The sequence below is a fragment of the Chelonoidis abingdonii genome, chromosome 2 (genome assembly GCF_003597395.2).
Source record: "Chelonoidis abingdonii isolate Lonesome George chromosome 2, CheloAbing_2.0, whole genome shotgun sequence".
In the NCBI taxonomy this organism is placed as follows: Eukaryota; Metazoa; Chordata; order Testudines; family Testudinidae; genus Chelonoidis; species Chelonoidis abingdonii.
In genome coordinates, this window is record NC_133770.1 from 38,819,439 (window position 1) to 38,830,026 (window position 10,588).

Sequence of the window (10,588 nt, forward strand, 5' to 3'; positions counted from 1 at the left end):
TTTGGTTCTTTTCCTCTTCCTCTGATGTTTACAGTGGGAGGGGAGCATATAGACCTTAGAGAAAAATGAAGCTTGGATTGTTTCAGACATTACTGTTTACAAACCCCGCCAAAGATAACACTCTTCATAAAAACAACACATGCCTGGTCATTGTTTTGCATACCATCCAAAGAAAGCAGAAATGGGATCATCTTTATGAGACATTTTTAGAAAGCATGCGGAAGTTAGTGGGAGTAAGGCACTGTGTAAGAAAGGTATGATTGGGGCCTATAATTGTGTAATATGTTCATTTCACAGCACATAGTATTTTATAAACATACCACATCCTTGGGAGGTGGCTCCACTTCCTTCTTTACTTTTTTACCCATTCTAAAAACAAACAAAAAAACCATAAGCAGTTAATAAACAAACAAGTGACCCTGTGTGTCCTAGGACCTAGTTCACCAGGGATGTTGTACAGAAGCTTTTAAGACAGGCTCTCCCACCTGTTTGTCCTACCTAGCCAGTCTAGACAAATCTTAGAGGACTCTTTTGCACGGAGCAACAGTAATTTCTTTGGCTGAAAGTCATCCCTTGAAGACAGCAATTTTATATTTGTGCCACAGAACAAACTTCTTAACACTTGATCACATTTGGAGAAGCTTAAATGCCAACAAAATATACCTCCAAAAAGTGATGAAGAAAGAGACACTAGATGGGAAGGCAATGTGCTACTACAAGGTCACATTGTAGTGGTAGTTGTTGTTCGCATATAGGAAATATATTAAGGATTAACTTTTCTGTAGGTTTAGGTTCACATGAATGCACAGAACTGTGCACCCATTTATCATATGAAAATGGGCATTTAGTTGCATAAATATATTTTTCCATGGATGGCTGCAGTAATAACCCGTACAAATATAGACAGGCAACTCTATGAAAACACATTGGCAATCACGAGCAGTGGAATAACAACACTCTGGGTATGTCTACACTATGAAATTAGGTCGATTTAATAGAAGAAGTTGATTTGATACAGTCGATTGTGTGTGTCCCCACTAAGCGCATTAAGTTGGTGGTGTGCATCCACAGTACCAAAGCTGGCGTCGACTTTTGGAGCGTTGCACTGTTGTAGCTATCCCACAGGTCCCACAGTCTCCGCCCATTGGAATTCTGGGTTGAGCTCCCAATGCCTGATGGGGCAAAAATATTGTCGCAGATGGTTCTGGGTACATGTCGTCAGGCCCCTCTCCCCAGGGCTGGCTCCAGGGTTTTTGATGTCCCAAGCAGCAAACAGAAGGGGGAGAAAGAAAAAGCTGCGATCGCGATCTGCAGCTCTACTGCCACCACTTCAGTCTTCGATGGCAATTTGGCAGCTGGTCCTTCATTCCGAGAGAGAGTGAGGGACCCGCCGCTGAATTGACGCTGAAGACCCAGATGTGCTGTCCCTCACCGTTGGCCGCCCCAAGCAGCTGCTTGCTGGGCTGGTGCCTGGAGCCAGCCCTGCCCCTCCCTCTGTGAAAGCAATGGCAAAAAAAAGTTTCTCACCTTTTTTCCGGGTTACCCATGCAGATGACATACCATGGCAAGCATGGAGCCCGCTCAGCTCACTGTCACCGTATGTCTCCTGGGTGGTGCTGCCAGATGCAGTACTGCAGTGCTACACAGCAGCATCCCCTTGCCTTGCCTTGTGGATGGCAGACGGTACAATATGACTGCTAACCATCATTGTCGTCCCATGGGTGCTCCTGGCCGACCTCGGTTAGGTTGGTCGGGGGCACCTGGGCAGACATGGGTGCTCCTCGCTGGCCTCAGTGAGGTCGGTCGGGGGACGCCTGGACAAAAATGGGAATGACTCCAGGTCACTCTCTTCTTTAAGTTTCGTCTAATGGAGATTCAGCCCCCCTGGAATATGATGCGGGAAGTGGAGTGACCCGGCCCCAACCTGCTCTGCTCTGCTCCCCTGGCTCCCAGGCTTGGGGGAAGGGGAGAACCGCCCCCCAACCCCTGCACTTGCCGGTGGCGCAGCTGGGAGTCTGGGGAGCAGAGCAGGCTGGGTCTGGGTCACTCCACTTCCTGCAGGAAGTGGCCTGTCCCCCTCCCCCCTGTCCCTCACGGAGATCTTGGATCACCAACTCCTCCACTCCCTGGTGGAGGCCTGGGGCCAGCCCTCCCTCCCCCCCGGAGGCCTGGGGCCCCACACAGCCCCGCCGTGGAGGAGCTGTGTAGGGCACCAAAATAGCTAGGGATGGCCCTGGATCCCCAAGAAGGAGACGGAGCACAAGGTGGAATTTTCGCCTAGGGCACGAAATATCCTTGCACGAGCCCTGAGCACGGGGGGCGGGGTAGTTGTAGGGGCACCCTCTAGAATGGGATGCAGCTCATCTGGTGAAGTGCCTCGTGAAGCCTCTCTGGTTCTTTGGTAGGCTTCACGAGGCACTGCTGCGGGTCCCTGTTATAACCTCTGTCCTTCATGCCCGTGGAGATTTTTTCAAATATTCCAGCATTTCATCTTTTGGAACAGAGTTCAGATAGCACAGATTCGTCTCCTCATACAACGATCAAATGCAGTACCTCCCATTCGGTCCATGCTGGAGCTCTTTTGCAATTCTGGGACTCCATGGTCACCTGTGCTGATCAGCTCGCTATGCTGGCCAAACAGGAAATGAAATTTAAAAGTTTGCGGGGCTTTTCCTGTCTACCTGGCCAGTGCATCTGAGTTGAAAGTGCTGTCCAGAGCGGTCACAATGGAGCACTCTGGGATAGCTCCTGGAGGCCAGTACCATCAAATTGCATCCACACTATCCCAAATTTGACCGAGCAGGGTCGATTTCAGCGCTAATCCCCTCGTCAGGGAGGAGTACAGAAATCGATTATAAAAGTCCCTTAAGTCGACAAAAATGGCTTCATCATGTGGACAGATGCAGGGTTAAATCAATCTAATGCTGCTAAATTCGACCTAAACTCATAGTGTAGACCAGGGCTCTGTGACTGTGGATGGGGCAGATTAGCCCCTGGAAAAGGAAAAGGAAGAGAATACAGAACAAATTATTTAATAAAAATCCAAAGCCTGTTTCTTCACTGCCTTGTGCCTTGTGTAGTCATATGCATCTGTGCAAACTGAGTGTAACATACTTCAATTCTGACTTGATAGTGTTTTCATTCACTTTATACAGATATAGATAATTACACAAGGTTCAAGGCAGTGAAGAATCAAGGGCTTAGAATTTTATAATGGGATTTTACTCAGAATACAGATGAATATGCAAGTAATGCTACACTTCCCTACAATACTCAAAGAGTTTTGGGGTCCTTGGTAATGTTAAAAAGCAGCATGATCCATATGAACGAGCTTTAGTATGAAGAAATTGTGTACGCAGTGGGCTAACAGTCTTTGGCCTCACTTCAGAAGCTTAATTACGTTACACAGACAGTTACTTCACCACCACAATGACTTTCCTAGGTTTCAGTCACGCTGTCATCAAATGGTATTGTCAGTTTAGTTCCCACAAAGCTCCCTTTGTTTTGTGGCCCCTCTGGGCAATGATCCCTTTTGCTTTCTGCTAATTAAAAAAAATGTGATTTTTATACTGAATTATTTCAGTCAATTGGAGTGAACGGAGGTGGAAAAGATACTGACCCACAATTATTAGAGTTGGTCAGGAATTTTCAGACAAGACAGCTTTTCATCCAAAAGTGCTGATATGTCAAAACTTCAAACTTTTCCAGCTAAAGGGGAGTAATGACAAATCCTTTCTTGGGAAGGTTTCTCAGATCCAGGATAGAATTCCTGCTAACAGTGAGCCCATTGCCAATAGCCTGGTAGCTACGGCATTCACCTGGGAGACAAAAAAATGGGAGAACTAAGTTTAAGTCCTTACTCTGCCTGATTTAGAGCAGAGACTTGAACCCCAGCCTTCCAAGTCACAGGTGTAGGCCCTAACTACTGGGCTATAGAGTCTATTGCTTTTATTCTGGCCCAATGAATACTTAATGATTTATAAAAAGTGAAGCAGCTCCAGCACTTGAGAGACCCACACTATAATAGCTTGTTGGGTAGAGCATTAAATCGGGCAAAGCAGGGAGCTAAGCCTAAATCCCCCATGTCTCCTGAATGTCCTTTAAACACCATAACCATCGGGCTATTCCAGGGGTGGAAGTGTTACTCTCCACAACAAATTTCAAGAGGTCTCCAGCTCATCGTGCTGCAGAACAGGAAGTTTTTCAAAAGCATGTTTTCCTGTCCCGTGATAATTTTCAATTTCCTAGCCTGTTCTAATGGCTATTCCTCAGTAAAGCAAACCCCTGCGGCTTGCTGACTGGTTGGTCAATCTGCATAATGACTGTATGGCTATTTCTCAATAATCCCACAGTATGCATATTCTTGGGCTCTGACTTCCTAATGCCCTCAGCCATATATGTCCACAACACAACTGTCTGCTTCTGATCTTTATTCTTCCTGACCCCTTTCAACTTTCCCTCCTGTACCTTCTTGCTCCCGATAAAGGCTAAGAATTCCACACACACAGATTCCTATCATATGAGAGTACAGTCTGTCACTTTACCTTATTTTGAATGTTTTTTAAATTGTTTCTGATGATATTTGCAACCAGATTTTCTGGTAGGGTAAATAAACCTAAACCAGGAAGATTTGGTTTCAGAAGGACTCCCCAGACTGTGGAGAGTCCTCAGGTGGTGTAGGGTTGTTGAAATGCAGAAAGCATGGATGCAGGAAAGGTCGCAAGGCTCGGATGTCTTATGTCCTGTTGATCCCCTGTCTTCCAGAACAGCCCTAGGGGTTGCAGGCAGCTGGCATAAAGTAGAGCAGTCCTAAGGCACAGGATTTCCCACACAAAATGCTGTAGTGTGAATTTATTTCAGAGGTTGTTTTACATTCCTGTTGCTATAACTGTCAACAATTTCCCCCTCTGCTTTCCTTTGCATTCTGACTAACTCTTGCATCCACTCATCCAACCTTTATTTCATTCTCTCGTCACCATACTTGTGATATCCAAGCTTCATAAAGACAAGTGAGGGATTTTACATTTTAATCAGCTGTTAGTGAAGAGAAGTAGCAACACCAGAAAACAAGTAATAGTGAGAAGTGCAGTTTCTGCCAATTTCCACAGCTCACTCCCTGGACTAAAAAAAAAACAACTGTATTCCAGTTTTCAGTATATGCAAAGTTCAATAAGCTTCCCCCAGCTGAAAATACAGTGCCTCGTTCTCGTGTGCTTACTCAGGAGCTTTTTATAGTCTGTAAAGTAGTTTACCTAACTGGTTTATGTAGTAAGGTCCTTTTAAGGTTAGAATGAAAGGAAAATGCAACACATCTAACTTAAAAAGAATACACTCCTGTTCTTTAATGATCTTACTATTTTTAGTCTCCATTGTTTTAAATATTATTTTAAAAGCTTGAAAATAAATGTATTTTAATTAAATATTTAGAATACAGACACCCTTCCAGTGAGATTATAACTTTAATTGTGTCCAAATTCTGGGTCTAAACTTGTCAGTATGTCCCTTTTAAAGATGGAATTCTATATTAATAAAAAAGCAGTATCACCAATTTGAATTTGAGAACCTAGTAAAGGATCTTTTAACTTGAGTGATACAGAAAATCGCTCTCTCATTCTAAAAGCTGTTACCATCACAAGATCTACACTTTTCCTAAGTTACTCGAGATCAAAGAATTAAAGCCATAAAAAGGGCTTTTAATAAGTTAGCCAAGTATAAAATTAGTATTCTTTGACAACTGGCTCTTTTATACTGAGGAGTAACACATAGTACAAGTGAATTTTAAATGCATCATTCCCCAATAAACTTGAGGATTAAATGAATGTGCAGAAATAGTTTTCCTTTCCACTAATTCATAGACGACTGGATGACAAGTAAACTGTAAGGAAAATAGTCTGTAAAACTTACTTTGAAAAATGTGAAAAGGTCCATTGAAATTTGCAGTGTCCAAACACACTCTCAAATCCCACTAACTATTCCTATACAGTACTAGATGTCTACTTCTAATACCAATCCCAAACACAATGTCAGTTTGTATCCATTTAAAAACAAAAACTTACACTGTGGTGTGATCAGATATTTGCACTTATAAAGCACTAACTGGCTCCAGTGCTTCCCTTCACTCATTATCTAAAACTCAAATGACAGAAGGAAGAGCCAGACCCTGCAAGCACTAGCAGCAGTGAGTTGTGAGACAAAGCAAAGGAATAAGAAAGAAGCACTGCCAGATATGTAACTTACCTCTTTGCCAAGAAATCAGAGGTCAGTTCTGGGGGCAATTACTTTCTCTGGAGAGCGGGTAGAGAGAGGAGGATGTAAGAATAACTTCTGAGCAGTTATTTATCATTTGATCCACTTCTGGAGCTGACAGTGCCCTGCTCTAGGAGAGTTTGTGGCTGTGTTACAGCACCTTTGCCACCAGCTTCAAGCTTTTCCTAAGAAGGCCCCAGAAATGTATTCTTTTTTTCAACATGTTAATGAGTTTGACTTAATTAAAATGAAAACTAATTCGACTAATAAAGTCTAGGTATTTCTTCTACATTATAGAAATCTAACCCTTTCTTTCTGTCCCAACAGCTAAAATGCTTGTCATCTCCTGCCTTGATTACTACAACCTAGCCTACCACATCAGGTTTAAACTTCTCATCTTTACCATCAAGGCCCTGTATAACTGTGCCCTGGCCTACATCTCAGGTCTCATTTTTTATTGCTCCAACAGTAATGCCAGCCCTGCAACTCCCTTTCTTTCATTCTCCAAGTCCCATCATTGAGCTTTCTTACATCCTGTCCCCTATGTATGAGCTAACCTCCCAAACCCAGCACACCAGGCCCTCACCCTCTCCTCATTCAAACTGGCTTCCTTCCTTCAGAAAGTGACTCTCACTCTGCTCCATTTGAAAGCATGTGCTGTCGTTTCTGGGAAGGAGGGGGCCCTCTTGAGACAGTACTGCTTCTTCCCTTCCTTAATCTTTCTGTGGGATCATCTGTAAACCTCACCACACTGTTCTTTTTATTTGCCTTCTGGTTTTTGAACCTTTAGTGTCCACTTGAATAATATTTTCAAGCTTTTCTCCACAACCATAAGGGCTAGAAACTTGTTTATTTTTTCATGGAAGCTGAGATTCTCACATGACTCCAGGATCTGGGGTCTTAAAAATACACTAATATCACAAGACTTGGCAATACTAACAGTGATTAGGAGGGTTACCTTTTTCCATGTTGCTCCCCAAACATACTTTAGACCTCTTCTGAAGAGAGCCCCTCACTGAGGGCATATTTCAGTCTTCATGCTCACTGAAACCTCAGATTATGAAACCATCAAATCAGATACCAATTGCAAGGATTTTCTATTGCGACATTTTTTCCACTAAGAATGAATCTTGTCTACCAATTCATTTCAGATATGTCAACAAACAGCCAATGACACCAATCTGAGCCTTGGCCACAGAAATCACCCATTTGGCTCAAATCTGAACAGACACCCTAGATGTACAAGAATTCATATGCCCTTTACCAACCTTCTATGTCACCTTATCCTGTGACAAAAACAGTATATTGAAAAAGTACTGAACTACTACATTTTATTTTCAGAAAAACTCAAAGTAAAATGTTTATCATGAGGACACAGAGACTAGTAGTCACTCAATTCCTGTATATGTGCAGCTGAAAACATTCCAAGTCAAGTCCTATTAAGACTGTAGGCTATTTGAGACAAAAATGGTGTCTTTCTCTGTTTTGAATAGTACAATGCATAGTCTGTGTTTAATAAACGAAGAAATTGAATTAATAGGTAGACATGAAAGAAAAAGAAAACAACAACAGGGTTTGTTAGGCACAGACAAAATTGCCATATTGGATCAGAAGAGGTCCACAGAGTCTAGTATCCGGTCTCTGACAGTGGTATGTACCAAATACTTCAGATGAAGTTGCATGAAACTTGCCCTCAAATCAGTCCTCCTAACTTGCATCTGTTAGTGGTTTGCTAATTCCTTGAAGCATGAGGGTTTCTCTCTCTAACAGGTTTTTTTTTTATCTAACACAATTGTGGATGTTCTTATTAGCTATAGAAATGTTTAATCCCTTTTTTAATTCTATGTTCTTAGCCTCCATGACACGTTGTGGCAACGAGTTCCACAAGTTAAGTATGCATTATGTAAAATGATTTCATTAGTTTTAAATGTGTTGCTTGTCAATTTCATAGACCATTCCCTTTTTCGTGTATTATAAGGCTGAGTAAATATATGTATATGATTTATCTATTCTATAAACAATTCATTTTATTTATATCCTTCTTTATTGTTCTCTCTGAATTGTCACCTCTCAAAACAGGTCTGCCCCACCCTACCCCAAATCTCTTCATTTAGCAGTCTTTCCATGCCTCTAATCATATTTCTCATCTCCCTCAATGTCTGTTACATCTTTTTCAGAATACAGAATTCCAGTTTACTTTGTACTAATGACTTCTAATGTTGCATCATAAAATTTTAGGTTCTACTAAGTTCCTTGAGCAGAGGTTTTCATCAAGCTGTCCACAGCGTTGTTCAAGTCATTTCCCTGAGTGGTTACAGATAATTTAGAACACATTAATGTGACTGCAAAGTTCAAAGTATTTTTTCCAATATACATTACCTTTCATTTATTAACAATGACTTTCACCTTCACCTAGCTTTGCAGTGTTACTCAGGAGTTCCTCACAATCTTCTTAAATCTTGATTAAACTAAATAATTTTCAAGTATCAGAGGGGTAGCCGTGTTAGTCTGGATCTGTAAAAGCAGCAAAGAATCCTGTGGCACCTTATAGAGTAACATACTTTTTGGAGCATGAGCTTTCGTGGGTGCATCTGACGAAGTAGGTATTCACCTACGAAAGCTCATGCTCCAAAACGTCTGTTAGTCTATAAGGTGCCACAGGATTCTTTGCTAAATAATTTTGTCTCAACTACAAATTTTGCTATCTCACTGTTCTTTCCCTTTTCCAAATCATTAACTAACATATTACATGACACCAGACATAGTATATATCCTTGGAGAATCCAAGCTGTGACAATTTGAATGAGGGAGATTTTTAAAAATTATGTGTGAGATTTTAAATGTCACATTGAGACACACAGCAAAATCCCTCATCCCAAGAGAGAGAGACTTGAAGAAGAACTGCTTTAATATGAATTAAAATAAATGAGACATGGCAGTTATGCAATCACTTTCTGTACATTAGCAGCAGGATATTTTTAACACTCAAGTCAAGGTGTGTCTGCCACTGCCTGACATGCAAACCATTTTAAACGGTCATATAAATCAGAGGTTCCTAACTTTTCAGGCAGCTGTGCCAGTTTACTAACTAAGACCCTGATTGTAACAAACAGTGCATCTTGGTTCCCATTTTAATTGCGTGCATTCTCACACAGTTTTTCACAATGTTTCCAAGTCTTAAGATTTTATCACAAGTATTGCAACATTTGGTGTTTTTCTTAAAGCCCTGTCTACCGGAGTCATGTGAGTATCTGAGAATCTCAGCTTTTACTTTATTTTTTAAAGTATTTTCTATTCCTTGCGGTTGTGGAGAAAAGCTTGAAAATGGGAACCCTCAAAGCCAGAAGGAAGATAAAAAGAATGTAAAATTAATATTTTTAAAAAATTCATTTTTAGGGGACCTTTACCCTTGATTTTTGAATGCCTGGAGTTGGCACAAGACCACAAGCCACCCAAGAGAACAGAGTAGCCACAAATGAATGGGAAGCAGGCAGAGACTCCAGATTACTAGAGTTCACCATTAAGGGTCTGATCCAGCTCCCCTTGAAGTCAATAGAATAGAAAGAACTCACATTGACTTTAGCAGGATTTGAACTGGGGCTAGAAAGAGGCAATTTACAGTACCAGTCACAGAAGCCCTGCTGACCTAGACCAGTTGTTGAGAACTATTAATGAAGACTGGAGAATGATTCGATTTAGGGACAGCAATGCCCACCCCTCCCAAGCCAAGCCAAGCCTTTCCTGCAGTTACCTGAGACTGTATCTCTGGACCTCGCTTTGATACAGTGTTTTCCTAAATTGCCTCACATAAATCATCGCTGTCCCAGGCAGACAGGGCCCCTGTTGAGCCCCAGCAGCGATGTTGGCAGATTTACCGGAATTTTTAAATGGGGAAATCTGAGAACAAACTAGGACGTACAATCAGAGCCCAAAGACCATCAGAGGAGGGGAGCTGTGCGGAGCGAGCAGACGCACCCAGGCACTGAGCTGCCTCCTCCCTAAGGACAGCTGGGCTGGGAGCAGGCAGAGACCCCGGCACACAGACAGACATTACACCTCCTCTACACATGACACACACGAGCGTTGACGGCCACTCTCCCCGACAGACAGACAGACAGACAGACACCCCGGCTCCCCTAGCCCCGCAGGGAACGTGCCACTCACCCGCGCGAGGGCTGCCCACTGCCCACGAGTGCCGCCGGGGCCTATCGCCAGCTCCCTCCCCCGCCCCGGTGTTGTTTTCACGGTTGCTAGGGAACGCCGAACGTGCCTGCGGCGCGCTCTCCCCGGGCTCCCTCTGGCTACGGAGGGAGGGAGGAGGCAGCGCCGAGACTTGTGGCGC

The 10,588-nt window shown here is 42.9% G+C and overlaps 1 protein-coding gene across 2 annotated transcripts in view; it reads right to left on the reverse strand.

Annotated features, from left to right (window-relative positions):
• Positions 1-10,526, reverse strand: part of ARMC3 (armadillo repeat containing 3) — an 87,931-nt gene extending 77,405 nt beyond the window's left edge. The window contains exons 1-4 of one of the 2 annotated variants that reach the window (XM_032775656.2): positions 10,411-10,526; positions 6,238-6,284; positions 3,620-3,818; positions 321-369 (exon numbers count right to left, since the gene is read on the reverse strand). In XM_032775656.2, the coding sequence (XP_032631547.1) occupies positions 321-368 (48 nt within the window). In that variant the 5' untranslated portion in view covers position 369; positions 3,620-3,818; positions 6,238-6,284; positions 10,411-10,526. The remainder of the gene's footprint in view (positions 1-320; positions 370-3,619; positions 3,819-6,237; positions 6,285-10,410) is intronic. The other variant, XM_032775657.2, reaches the window with a different exon arrangement.
• Between the last annotated feature and the right edge of the window lie 62 nt (positions 10,527-10,588).